This window comes from Sander lucioperca, chromosome 18 (genome assembly GCF_008315115.2).
Source record: "Sander lucioperca isolate FBNREF2018 chromosome 18, SLUC_FBN_1.2, whole genome shotgun sequence".
NCBI lineage: Eukaryota > Metazoa > Chordata > Actinopteri > Perciformes > Percidae > Sander > Sander lucioperca.
This window is the reverse complement of record NC_050190.1, coordinates 2,280,001-2,295,272: the sequence shown is the minus strand read 5'-3', so window position 1 is coordinate 2,295,272 and position 15,272 is coordinate 2,280,001. Positions and strand designations below refer to the sequence as shown.

The 15,272-nt window shown below is 41.9% G+C and overlaps 1 protein-coding gene across 5 annotated transcripts in view; it reads left to right on the top strand.

Moving 5' to 3' along the window:
- adck1 (aarF domain containing kinase 1) overlaps nucleotides 1-15,272 on the top strand; it is a 153,756-nt gene that overhangs the window by 3,540 nt on the left and 134,944 nt on the right. For all 5 annotated transcript variants that reach the window (XM_035994714.1, XM_031280325.2, XM_031280326.2 and 2 more), the window contains 2 exons: nucleotides 11,706-11,845; nucleotides 12,280-12,363. In XM_035994714.1, coding sequence (XP_035850607.1) covers nucleotides 11,714-11,845; nucleotides 12,280-12,363 — 216 coding nt within the window. In that variant the 5' untranslated portion in view covers nucleotides 11,706-11,713. The remainder of the gene's footprint in view (nucleotides 1-11,705; nucleotides 11,846-12,279; nucleotides 12,364-15,272) is intronic.

The window sequence follows — 15,272 nt, the reverse complement described above, 5'->3', positions numbered from 1 at the left end:
ATTAGGGGTATAAGAAAAAATCTATACACTTGAGTATCGTGATATTTTATTTTGCAATACTGTATTGATTTTCAAAAAGTCAATATCGTTTTTTTTTTTTTTTTTTTTTTTTTTAAGATGGAAAGTTCCAAAAGCTTAGTTCCATATAAATGCACGGATAATTTGTTGTTTTGTCGTTAGTGAAAAACAATATTGACCTTGTAGTTGAAAAAGGAGCCTCATATAAGAATGACATTTCCTCCTATGGAGTCCGTTCATTCGCATTCGGAGATCGCCTGTTTTTGACTGGGAAAATGGCGGATAGCGTAAACAACTGCTAATGTGAGTTGCTCAAAACCTTTCTTTTTAGTAAACTCTGTGTACACAAACAATGTTCTCAATGCTGGAGTTCATGTGTAGAGACCCTGGTCATACTTCGAGCAAAGTTTCATGTTGTGTCGAGCCTTCTTAGTGTTTTAAAAATAGCTATTTTGAGGCTAGCATAAAAGTGCCGCTAGCACTCCCATTCAAAAGGCCATTTGACTGAAAAACGAAGATACGGTAAATCTTAAAAGTGACGCTTCCGTCCTAAATATGCTTTTAAACTAAAGTTTGACTCGGGTACATTCACAAAAAGACCCTAGGCTGCATTTTGGCGAGAGTTACGCTTTAAGATGGATGCATCATCAAATTGCTAAATCTGAATAAATTTTTATGACCTTAAGTGTTTTTGAGATTTTACCTTTGGATTATTAAAGGGGAACTATGCAGTTTTTTTTAATCTTAATTTACCTTAACTGAACAGCTTCAGTAATTTTAGCATCGTAAAACACACTTCATTTAATGCCGACAGAAATAAAATAAAACTTTGAAAAGCCGTTTTGGGTCGTCTTTCCATTTTTCCAACCATCACAGCTCTAGTTTTGGTTGAAATTAACACATAGTTTTTCGATTTACATGTGGAAATATGTTGGCTCTACACACGCTAAAAGTATTGCTTTTTTAAATGGAGTTTGGTGGGTTTTAGCGCTAGCGACTTCAGAGCTGTTTCTGGTTAAACAAAAAGGTCTCAAAGAGGTTTTAAAGGTCTAAATCTGAAGGGATCCTTTCCATAATGTTGTCAGACAATCTGAACCTGTCAGTAGCAAAACAAGCACTTTTGTGAAGGTAAATACAAGCTGGACAATTGCCCTATTGACTCACATTGTAGCTTGTTTCGCTGCTGCCGACTGCAGCAATCTTGCTTAATACTGGCCCAATGTCAAAGATTGTTGTTCCCATCAGTCACTTAGACACAAAAACATAGGGAAATATGGTCCATGTTGAAAATATGGTAGGTCGAAATTGTTTCACTTTACTAGGAAAAATATTCATGACACAATTATAATGCTCTCACGACAGCCAATGTAAAAAACAACCTCTTAATGACAGTTTAATGTAATGTTAACACATAAAGCTAAATAGTTTATTAAAGTTTGATAATTGGGCCTGTCATGACATATTTATGACAGGTTATGTTGTCTAGGTTAATGTCAATTTGTCATTACAAAGACATTGACAGGTTGTATTGTCTAGTTTAATGTCAAGTTGTCATAACACAGTTGTCTTCATTAAGGCCGTTTTATGGTTGTGCATAGAAATGACGGCGTACCCCTGCAGAGCCCTCTACTCCGTAGCCTGACGTGCACCTCTCGAAAAATGTAACTACACGTCGCTCGGCCGTGGCTTGGTAGCGTTGCATTTCCCCTGACTCATTTCCTGGTTCTCCTTCTCCATAAACAACATGAAATTAAGGAGAGGGTTAACTTTCCCTGCTACAGATGTCCCACCTTGGTCAGAAAACACAGGGGAGACACTTTGTTTCTCTCACTATGACTCTAGAGTCGGTACTCGCTCCAAAGCTAATCGCCGTCACTCTCACTTCTCCCTCGCTCTATCACCCACTCCCCCCACACACACACACATGCTGGCTCGACGCACACACCAGCGCACAAGCATAAACATCAGGCCACTTACGTAGGCTACGGTGAAAGCTCTTCGTGGAGTCTCCGCAGAACTGTAAAACAGGCTTTAATGTCAAGTTGTCACGGCAAAGACATCTCGGACAATGCTAACTTTGCATTAAAAGTGTCATAATTTACCGAATGACACTTAATGACAACAGTCATGAATACTCAAAATGACTCCTTCATGTGTATGACAGGTGTCATGTAGGGGTGGCATGGTTCACAAAACCCACGGTTCGGTTCGTATCACGGTTTCAATGTGTGTATTTCCACTGACTGCGGAACGGCTGCGTTCCGACTGCGTCCCAGCTCCGGCGGTCCGCAGCCCTCCCAAGCAGATACGCAGAGCTTCTATTTTTACTGGATGCCGGAGAGCTCCGCAGCAATTCAGCACAATTCAGATTGTGTGGGACAGGAAGTCGAGCACAGAAACAAAATAAAACATCCGGTTAATTTTCAAAATAAAATACACCGTGCTCACGGCGGATCATATTTCCCTGCACTACACCTTGAAAACACAGCACAGAGTTGTTTCCCCTCTACTCCTCTGGATGGAAACAAACTGTTGTTGGTTTTGTGGTTCTATTCTACGTGAATTCGCGAGATCTCGTGGGTCCTCGTGACTTCAGCTGTCAGTCATGGCCGCAGCCGTTCCGCAACAAATCCGGACCTGGTGGGTATTGACGGACGGCAGAGCACGGAGCCGTTCCGCAGCGGAATTGTTCCGCAGCCGTTCCGCAACCAGTGGAAATTAGTCTGTTTTGAAATTCGGGAGCAGCAAGACCCACGTGACGCGTTCGTCCAATCAGCTGCCATGTGTTGCGTTCGTCACGCTCATCCCGCTCGTCATTTCCGGTAAGTGTTGTAGGGCACTACGGCAGTAAGTGGTTAGTGCACATTAACAGTGTACTGACGAACCGTGCGACGCACACACGCTCCGAACCGAGACAAGCGAAGCGAACGGTTCGGATGTTTTTTCATGAACCGTACCATGTCATACCACATCATGTCAGTCTTATGCACACTGCTTCAAATAAAGTGTTACCATTGCTTGTTTATTAGTGGGAATGCTGATTCAGCAGCATTCCAACTATTGTTATCCTGTTCTTTATTTTTCTGCTTCTTCTTCGTCTTCTTCTTCTTATTATTATTCCGTACGTTTTTTGGCTCTCCGTAACTTGTGCATACGTTCAGCTATTAAAACCATTCAACTTTTAAAATGTTCAGCTCTTTCAGCTAATGATGGGACTTCTTCAACTTTTTTTCTATTATTTATACTTTTTGAAATATTAAGCTTTTAAACATTTTATTTTAACATTAAAGTCAATGAGAGCATGCTTCAAATCCTTCAAATCCTCTTCATTTCAAAATGTATCTCCTCCTACATTCTTTCACCTACAGACGTGATTCAAACTTTAAACTTTTCACAAAATATTCAGGTATTCGGGGTGTGCTCAGTGTTTTGATATCTTTTACAGTTTCGTGATCATTTCAGGATTTTTCTGCGTTTCTAGTGTGTGTGTTGCGCCACCTAGAGTGGATGATGTCATATACTAGAGTGCAGAGCCTTAAAACATTATCTTTGTCCCTTCTCTATAAATTGCTCTCACGCCCACAATATCTACTTGTCATACACAATTTATACATCAAAACGTAGGTATTTTTGTCTAGTTTCAGCCAATGCGCTCAGTTATACGATATGACTTGTACTTTTGGCTCGGTGAGCTTCCAAATGACAAGAGTTCCACATATTCCTCCATTCGCTGCCATGTTAAACATCCTCCACATTTCCCAGCGAAACGCAGAGCGCACCACTTTTTTAAATTGCTGATATGCCCACATTTTTAAGTTTATCCACATAAATTTTATATTAATGCTTTCACAAAGGCGTTGTGGATGGTCACGATTACATCATTTGACTAATACCCTTTATCGTTTTAGCAGTCTGAGCCTTTATTAAGAGCTTGCTCTCAGTGTCTTTGAATAGCTCCAGAGTGACACGTCGTTAACCTGATTAAAGATCAAAGAGATCTCATCACAGAGATCAAAGCATTCCATACTGTGTTTAGAAACATGATAACCATGGCATTAGAACACTTGACAGACTGAACTACAGACAGTTTAATATGAACATAACAGAACATCTCACACACACACACACACACCCCGACACACACACACACACACACACACACACACACACACACACACACACTCACAGACCCACACTCTCACAGACACACACACACTCACACAGACACACACACACACACACACACACACACAGACCCACACACACACACACAGACCCACACACACACACACACACACACACACACACACACACACACACACCCCCACACACACACACACACACTCACCCCCACACACACACACACACACACACACACTCAATTCAATTTTATTTATAGTATCAAATCATAACAAGAGTTATCTCGAGACACTTTACAGATAGAGTAGGTCTAGACCACACTCTATAAAGCCCCAACAATTCCAATAGTTCCCCCAAGAGCAAGCATTAGCAGTGGCTATTGCGACAGTGGCGAGGAAAAACTCCCTTTTAGGAAGAAACCTCGGCAGACCCAGACTCTTGGTGGGCGGTGTCTGACGGTTGGGGTTATGACGGTACAGGATGTAGCGTGGCACAGCAGAGCATGGGTGGACGCGGTGGACGCAGCAGGACGTAGCCGAGCTTTGCAGGGAATCGCAGAGCGTAGCAGGGTGTAGCAGGTCCATAGCCACAGCTGCACCCAAGACCCAGGTCTTGGTGTCGCCCTAATCCGAGGCGATGTTCTGGGCGAAGAAGAAACATAAGGACTCTGGGGAGTAAACTCCCCAGAGCTAGGTGAGTAACAAGCACTTCTGAGACAGGATGTGAATAAAAGGAAACAAAAGAAAAGAGCGTGTCATAAGAAGGAACTTCCTCGGCAGTCTAGAATTATAACAGCATAACTAGGAGAGGCACTATATTATTGATTATACGATAGGTAAATCTGATGACTGTAAAGAGAAGCAGAGAAAAGCAGGGGTGCTGTGTCTGCAGCTATACACCCTGCCCCGCCGGTCTAGGCGTTCACTGCAACTCCTCACTCCCTAACTATAAGCTTTATCAAAGAGGAGAGTTTTCAGTTTAGTCTTAAATGTAGCGACGGTGTCTGCCCCCCGAACCCAGATTGGGAGCTGGTTCCACAGGAGAGGAGCCTGATAGCTGAAGGCTCTGCCTCCCATTCTACTTTTAGAGACTCTAGGAACCACAAGTAACTCTGCATTCTGGGAGCGTAGTGCTCTAGTGGGACAATAAGGTACTAAGAGGTCCTCAAGATATGAAGGAGCTTGACCATTTAGAGCTTTATAGGTCAGAAGAAGGATTTTAAATTCAATCCTGGATTTTACAGGAAGCCAATGGAGAGAAGCTAATACAGGAGAAATATGATCTCTTTTCTTAGTTCTTGTCAGAACACGCGCTGCAGCATTCTGGATCAGCTGGAGAGTCCTAACGGACTTATTTGAGCATCCTGATAATAAGGAATTACAGTAGTCCAGCCTGGAAGTAACAAATGCATGGACTAGTTTTTCTGCATCGTTTTGAGATAGGATGTTCCTAATTTTAGCAATGTTACGAAGGTGAAAAAAGGCTGTTCTAGAGGTGTGTTTTAGATGGGCGTTAAAGGATAGATCCTGATAAAAAATAACTCCTAGATTTCTGACAGTAGTACTGGAGGCCAGGGCAATGCCATCCAGAGTAATTATATCTTCGGCTAATGAGGTTCGTAGGGGTTTGGAGCCCAGCACAATAACTTCGGTTTTGTTTGAGTTTAACATCAGGAAATTGTAGGCCATCCATGATTTTATATCTTTAATGCAAGCTTGAAGTTTAGCTAGCTGGCTGGTTTCGTCTGGCTTGATTGACAGATATAATTGGGTGTCATCCGCATAACAGTGAAAGTTAATTGAGTGTTTCCTAATAATATTGCCTAGAGGAAGCATATATAAGGAGAATAGAATTGGTCCAAGCACTGAGCCTTGAGGAATGCCATGGTTAATTTTAGCGTAATTGGAGGGTTTATTGTTAACATTAACAAATTGCGATCGATCAGAGAAGTAGGACTTAAACCAGTTTAGTGCGATTCCTTTAATGCCAACTAAATGTTCCAGTCTCTGTAAGAGGATGGTATGGTCAATAGTATCGAATGCAGCACTAAGATCTAATAAGACAAGTACGGAGACAAGTCCTTTGTCTGATGCAGTTAGAAGATCGTTAGTGATTTTCACCAGTGCCGTCTCTGTGCTATGATGCTTTCTAAATCCTGACTGAAAGTCCTCAAATAAGCTATTGCTATGTAGAAAATCACATAACTGATTAGCGACTACTTTCTCAAGGATCTTGGAGAGAAAGGGAAGGTTAGATATAGGTCTATAGTTGGCTAAGACCTCAGGATCGAGGGTGGGTTTTTTCAGTAGAGGTTTTATCACAGCTACTTTAAATGACTGCGGTACATAACCTGTCAATAAAGACATATTTATCATATCTAGCAATGAAGTGTTAACCACGGGTAACGCTTCTTTAAGTAGCCTCGTTGGGATGGGGTCCAAGAGACAGGTAGATGGCTTTGCTGAAGAGACCTTTAACATTAATTGTTGAGGGTTTATAGGATAAAAGCAATCTAAGTATATGTCAGGTCTAGTCGTTCTTTCTAGCAGTCTGTCAGTTAAAGGTGACCCATTAGAGGTTGGGGGAAAGAGGTGATGAATAGTATCTCTAATTGTTATAATTTTATCGTTAAAGAAACTCATGAAGTCGTCACTACTCAGAGCTATAGGAATAGATGGCTCAATAGAGCTGTGGCTATCTGTCAGCCTGGCTACAGTGCTGAAAAGAAACCTTGGGTTGTTCTTATTTTCTTCTATTAGTGATGAATAGTAGTCTGATCTGGCCTTTCTTAGGGTCTTCCTATAGGTTTTCAGACTGTCTTGCCAGTCTAAACGAGATTCTTCCAGTTTGGTGGAACGCCATTTACTTTCAAGTTTGCGCGAGATTTGCTTTAATTTACGAGTTTGGGAGTTATACCAAGGTGCTAGTTTCCTTTGCTTCATCGTCTTCTTTTTAAGGGGAGCAACAGAGTCTAAAGTTGTCCGTAGGCAGGCTGTAGCACCGTCTACAAAATTATCAATTTGAGAGGGACTAAAGTTTACATAAAGATCCTCTGTTATATTACGGCACGTTAATGAGTTTAGTGCTGTTGGAATATCTTCCTTAAATTTAGCTATAGCACTGTCAGATAGGCTTCTAGCGTAGAAGCTTTTATCTAATTTCGTATAATCGGGTAGTAAGAATTCGAAAGTTATTAAGAAGTGGTCTGATAATAAAGGATTTTGCGGGAATACTATTACGTCTTCAATTTTGATGCCATATGCCAGCACAAGGTCAAGGGTGTGGTTAAAACAGTGCATGGCCTCGTGCACACTCTGACTGAAACCAATTGAATCTAGTAGTGAGTTGAAAGCAGTACTAAGGCTATTGCTGTCAACGTCCACATGGATATTAAAATCACCTACAATAAGTACTTTGTCTGATTTTAGGACTACACATGATAAAAACTCTGAGAATTCCGATAAAAATTCACAATATGGACCTGGTGCTCGGTAGACAACAACAAATATAATTGGCTGTACTGTTTTCCATGTTGAATGCTGAAGGTTAAGAACGAGATTTTCAAAAGAGTTATAATTTAGTTTAGGTTTAGGATTAATTAACAGGTTTGAGTCAAATATGGCTGCAACTCCCCCTCCTCGGCCTGAGCCTCTAGGAATTTGAGTATTAATATGAGTGGGAGGAGTGGCTTCATTTAGACTGACATAATCTTCATGGCCCAGCCAGGTTTCAGTTAGACAGAATAGATCAATTTGATTATCGGATATCAATTCGTTTACTAGTATTGCTTTAGAAGACAGAGATCTGATATTTAGTAGACCGCATCTAATTTTCCTATCCTGTTCTATCATTGCAGTGGTAGTTGTAATTCCAATTAGGTTGTTAAGTATTGCCCCTTTTTTGGTTACCTGTGGCTGATGTGAACTGGATGCTAAATTGACTATGTTTGCAGTCAACTTCTTATTACTTAGGGGATTCAACACTTTGTATGGTCTATTGTTGATTATAACTGGAATAGTACTAGTATTACATGTTACCCTGCAGAAAACATTTTCAGATTCATTCACTTGTAAAGTGCCATTAGGATCAATACCTGGGGGGCATGAATCTGTGATATTTTCAACAGAATGTCAATACTTAACTTTCAGTGTGGTCGTTATGTTGTCAGATAGCAGCCTGGCTCCATGTCGGTTTGGGTGGAGACCATCATGTTTCAGCAGGCTGGGCCTCTCCCAGAACAAGTTGAAGTTGTCGACATAGGGAATGCCCAGGGAAGCGCAGTGGGGTTTCAGCCAGGTCTGGAGCCCGAACAGTCTGGACCATCTTTCAGCACCCTTTCTGTAGGTAGGTAGAGGCCCAGAAATGACGATCCGTTTTCCTGTGCCCATCAGGGTGGTGATGAGAGTGGTGAAGTCTTTTTGAAGTGCTGTCGACCGTCTCTCTCTGATGTCGTTTGTGCCCACATGCACGATGATGTTGTCGACCTTAGCGTGGCAGGCGAGGATGCTGGGAAGTTTGTGCTGGATGTCACGGACCTTGGCACCAGGGAAGCAGTAGACCTTGGACGGACCGCTAGGTGTAGGGGGAATGTAGAGGTCCCTGACCATGGAGCTTCCGATGACCAGCGTGGAAGTTGTTGGGTCTGAAGGGGGGCGCGCCGACTGTGTGGATGGGCCAGGATGAGCGCCGTGGGGACGTGGCAGAGAAGGGTTTCTGCAGAGCAGAGGGAACTCCTCATCGTTCATCAGAATGGTGTAGCGATTTTCTAGTCGTATAGGTTGGGCTGGGCCTGAGCGTTGTCCTGACCGCCTGCTGTGGTGCTTGCTTATACGCCATGGCTCAGGCTGGTGTGGAGTGGAGCTGGTCAGCAGAGCTGACTTGGTTCTCGGCAGAAGCCGAGGAGAGACGACAGGGACAGAGGTTGTATTAGTGCGTGGTGGGGTGAGAGTAGTGCAGGGCAGAGTGGAATCAAAACATCCGACATTAGTGTGTGTGTGAGGGGAACTTCCAATGATAATGGTGTCAAGGAACTGTTCATTCACCTTGATCTGGTGGAGAGTCGCTATTCTGGCTTCAAGTTCCACTATCTTCTGGCTGAACAGGAGGCACGAGTCGCAGCCAGGTGTACAGCTGAGGGGGGGCATCGTGTAGCTTGCTAGTTTAGCTAGTAGCAACGTTGACGGAGGCCCTCTCCAAAACCGATCCCTCTTCACTTGCAGTTCACAAGTCAACACTTGCGGATGCTCCTGCTTGTGTTAGCAAGCTGTGGATACTCCGTTACTACTGCCAAAATATAGAAAAGAATTCCAAGGAGGCAAACATCCTAAGGGGTCCGCGTCACCTCCCCGCTAGCAGACAGGCTAACTAGCCGTTAGCACAACAAATAGCTAGACGTTGGTTAACGGAGCGGAGGAGAGTTTTACAAACAACGGAGAAACTGCGGCCAGACAGGTCCGGTTAATATACAGCTAGACGATGCAAAGAGTGACTGTATTTCACTCACACTCACACTCACACTCACCCACACACACATACACAAACAGACACACACATAGACACACACACACACACACACACACACACACACACACACACACACACACACACACACACACACACATATGCAGACACACACACACACACACACACACACACGCAAACACACAGGCACACACAGACACACACATACACACCAAAACACACATGCATGCACACACACACACACACACACACGCACACACACATATATGCAGACACACACACAGCCACACACAGACACACATACACACAAACACACGCACGCACACACACACACACACACACACACACACACACAGACACACACCAACACACATACGCAGACACACGCACGCACACACACACACACACACACACACACACACACACACACACACACATATGCAGACACACACACACACATATGCAGACACACACACGCAAACACACATGCACACACAGACACACACATACACACCAAAACACACATGCATGCACACACACACGCACACACACATATATGCAGACACACACACAGCCACACACAGACACAAACAGACACACACATAGACACACACACACACACACACACACACACACATATGCAGACACACACACACACACACGCAAACACACAGGCACACACAGACACACACATACACACCAAAACACACATGCATGCACACACACACACACACGCACACACACATATATGCAGACACACACACAGCCACACACAGACACACATACACACAAACACACGCACGCACACACACACACACACACACACACACACACACACACACACACACACACCAACACACATACGCAGACACACGCACGCACACACACACACACACACACACACACACACACACACACACACACACACATATGCAGACACACACACACACACACACATATGCAGACACACACACGCAAACACACATGCACACACAGACACACACATACACACCAAAACACACATGCATGCACACACACACGCACACACACATATATGCAGACACACACACAGCCACACACAGACACACACACACACACACACACATACACACAAACACACGGACACACACACACACACAGACACACACCAACACACACACAAAAACACATACACACACACCCAAACACACATACACACACAGCCACACATATACACACACACTTCCACTTCCAACCATGGTTGGTAATGGTGTAGTAGATATGACACATGCCTGTCGTGTGGGAGGGCCGGGTTAATATCCCACTGAGGTACATCAATCAATGTGTCCCTGAGGTAAACACTTAACCCATTATCGCCTCAAAGGTGTGTTACCACTGACATATATATAGCAATTGAAAGTTGCTTCCTTTTCTCTTTTTTCCTCTCCTTTTATCTTTCCTCTCTTTTTCCTCTCTCTCTCTTTCTGCTTGTTTGTTCTATGCAATGGATATGGCTGATAATAAGTCTTTTTAGTTAATTCATTGAAACTTCCACTTTGACAGTATTACAGTTTAGCTTCCAGCTTTTCTACAAATGCATTTCAGCTCTTAACTTATGTGCAGTTCAGCTTCCAACTTCCAAGTTTTTCAGCAGTGTAGTGCAATGCATTTGAGATTTTTCAAACAATTTGTTCCATATTTCTGCATTTTCATCAATGTTTCTCACAACATTTGTAAGTCTTCCATACTGATTCATAATTTCAGATAAAATAAAAATAAATTCTTTTATACATTGGTGGTGTTATTCAACTTTTTAATGAAATTCATACTCATTAAACCGATTTCCACTTTTTCAACTATTCTCACTACGTCAACTTCTTCTTACTGATTTAAGCTATTCATCCAGTTTAGCTTTAGCAATTCAGCTATTCAGCATTCCCACGCATTTTCTGCAGGAAATGCATTTTCTAGTTTTATATTGATGTTCAAATATGTTTTTATGTATGCACCAAAGCAAATTCCTAGTAAGTGCTACTTGGCCATAAATCTTTTTCTGATTCTGATGTTCATTCTTACTGAACCCATAGTGCTTCTGATGGCTGGTCAACTCCTCAAAGTATCCTCTCTGGCCACAGCAGTGTTTGCCTCCTCTGGGTTTTACCTCTACAACAGACAGCTGAACCTTAATGACCTGACGGTCATCCGCTTCGGACGAGCTGCAGCCACCGTAAGTTACTACACACCCTGCCCCTAGAATTTGGGGATTGGCGAGTTTATGCAACCCCACAGTTTAGATGTTGTTTTTGTTTCAATGCTTTTATGTTTGACATTTTGTCAGTTCTTTCGACCAGGGGCCTGTATCACAAAACAAAATTAGCGAGTTAAGACAGCTATATTTGGCCTTAACACACACTTATCTTTAGATTGAATTTTTTTTATATTTTTCCAAGTGTTTCCACCCAGCCCTTTCAAACCAAGTTATCCTCTTCATAACAGTTACTTACACTTTATAGCTGATAATGTCAGTCTCTTTCCATGGTGGTGCTCCAAACTTAAATTTGCTTTTGCTCATTTTCTGATCATTTGCACAGTGGATTTCAAAGAAAAATGTCCTTGCTGACTCCTCAGTTCCTTACATGTCACGGCTCTGTTTGTCTGCAGACGGTGGTCATCAGTTTAGACTATCTGACTGCCTTTAAACATGTGGAATATGGCACAGAGGAGTACTGGGCAATCAGGTCCAAGGTAGGTAAACACTTTGCTATAGGGGTCGGGGCTACTTGTACTGACTCAAGCTGTGAGCAATGCAACCATGCTGTGGTCAACAAAATCACTAGGGATGTTTTATCTTTTTTGCCTGTTTATTGTTTTTAACTTACTTTTTATTCCACACATTAAAGGGTAACTACCATTTTTTTCAACCTTATTTTCCTATGTTTTTGTATCTAAGTGACTGATAAGAACAACAATATTTGAAATTGGTCCAGTATTAAGCAAGATCGCTGCAGTCGGCAGTGGCGAAACAAGCTACAATGTGAGTTAATAGGGCAATTGTCCAGCTTGTATTTACCTTCACAAAAGTGCTTGTTTTGCCACTGACAGACTCAGATTAATATTCTAAGTGTCTGACAACATTATGGAAAGGATCCCTTCAGGTGTAGACCTTTAAAACCTCTTTGAGACCTTTCTTTTAAACCAGAAAAGTCGCTAGTGCTAAACCCACCAGACTCCATTTAAAAAAGCAATACTTTTACAAAGTGTCTGACGTTATGGAAAGTATTTCTAAGGAGGCCGACCTTTGTGTTAAAGAGTAAGATCCTTTTTTTAAACATAAAAACATCCAAGAAATTGCAGTTGTTAAACCTACCAGACTCCTGTTAATAAACAGTAATTTTAGCATCGTAAAATACATTTCATTCAAAGTTGACAGAAACTAAAAACTATGAAAAGCCGTTTTGGGTCATCTTTCCACTTTCCAAACATCACAGCTCTAGTTTTGGTTGAAATAAACACACAGTTTACTGATTTACATGTGAAAATATGTTGGCTCTATACACGCTAAAAGTATTGCCTTTTTAAACAGAGTCTGGTGAGTTTAGTGCTAGCGACTTCAGAGCTGTTTCTGTTTAAACAGAAAGGTCTCAAAGAGGTCTATCTCTGAAGGGATCCTTTCCATAATGTTGTCAGACACATGGAATATAAATCTGAGCCTGTCAGTGGCAAAATGAGCACTTTTGTGAAGGTAAATACAAGCTGGACAATTGCCCTATTAACTCACATTGTAGCTTTTTTTCGCCGCTGCCGACTGCAGCGATCTTGCTTAATACTGTACCAATGTCAAAGATTGTTGTTCCCATCAGTCACTTAGACACAAAAACATAGGGAAATATGGTCCAGGTTGAAAAAAAACAGTAGTTACCCTAAGACATCAATATACTGTACATACAACAAATAACTACACTGAGATGCATTAACAAGTACACAGTTCCAGCTTACAAATAGAAACAATGAAATAAAGTAACTAAAAAAGAAAAAAGAGAAGACTATAATTCTGGCATTGCTTGTATCACTGGTGCTCATCTTTCAGCAAACTTATCTGTTTTCAGATGTAATCTTGCTGTGACTTTTCTGTAACATAAACATTTTTACCCTCTCCATTGCAATTTGCTTGGGGACTCAGCAAGGAGGCTGTCTTTTTAGCTTTTGGAAGCCGAGTCCTCAATAAGGAGATCAGGCCTCTATGTGTCATATTGCCAGAAAGTATACACAAAATGAAAGCTGCCGGATCCAGAGTGCCCAGAATCATCCCAACCTCACCCTGAACATCCCTTCAGAACTTTAGCAGCTTTGGGCAATCCCAGAATATATGTGTGAAGTCTCCTATTAATCCACAACTTCTCCAGCATAGTTCAGATGTATTACTATATTTTAAGGTAATGGATGGAGTGTTAAAATAGTGCATCTTCACCTTCCAATCAAACTCCCTCCACAGTGGGTTTTTTAGTTTATGTCCTGCTTTAAATGTTTCCCCCCAGGTTTCACCTGATATATTTGTTTGCAATTCCCGTTTTTCCTTCACATCCATGTTGATATCCCTACTTTCATGTTGTAGAGCTTTGTACATTTTTGAGATTAGTTTCTTTTTTTGTCTTCCCCTCTGTAAATAATAATAACAATAACTCTAGTTTGGATGGTGTTCTGGAAATATTTTCCTATTCCTTGTGGGTCTGAAGGTAGTCTCGCATTGCCAGACCTTCCTCCACGGCGCTGCAGAGGAGGGTCTGGTCTGGTTCTTTTTTTTTTTTTTGAGTTCTCTCAACTGCTTTTGTGTTGACATGTTCGGTTTTAAATCCAATCTCAGACCAATAGACACCTCACAAGATGTTCTCACCTGAAGAAAAAACTTGCATTAACTGTAGCAGAATTGATCTGTAAACGCAAAATAAACATCACTTTCAAATTGATGTGGTCAATTTGTTAGCATGCAGCTGCTTCATTAGACATCCAGTAGACACAGAACAACATTATGATTTTTGTGTGTGTTTGTGTTCACCTGCTGAATGTAAGTCCAAAATTCACTTTGTTCACCTGTGTCTGTCTGCTGTTTGAGGGAAAAATCTTAACACCAAACAGTTCAATTAAATTTTATTAATAGTATCAAATCATAACAAGAGTTATCTCAAGACACTTTACAGATAGAGTAGGTCTAGACCACACTATAAACAGCTGCTGTAAACCAGGTTGATGAGAGCATTGAGAATGAACTAAAATAGTAAAGTTTCAGGCAAACAAATCCTCAAGTAGACATGAGACTGTTGAGCAGCATACATTTTGTTTCAACATCAGATTGCATTATTATTCATAGTTAAATCCAGCAAACAGGATCAAATGTGTAGGGAAAATCCTGTTAGAAGGCTAGAGGTAATAACAGTGTGCTGATGTGCATTAAGTGATTTGTGCTGCTGTTTGTTAAAGGCCACAGCTCAGTCAGGTTCACTCAGGAGACCGCTGCTGGAAAGGTCAGAGACCAACTGCTCTGACAAAAAGTGCACAGAGAGCTCTGCTGCAGCAAGAGAGCTGCAGTGAACCTTGAACACACACACACACACACACACACACACATACACACGCGCACACACACACGCATACACCGA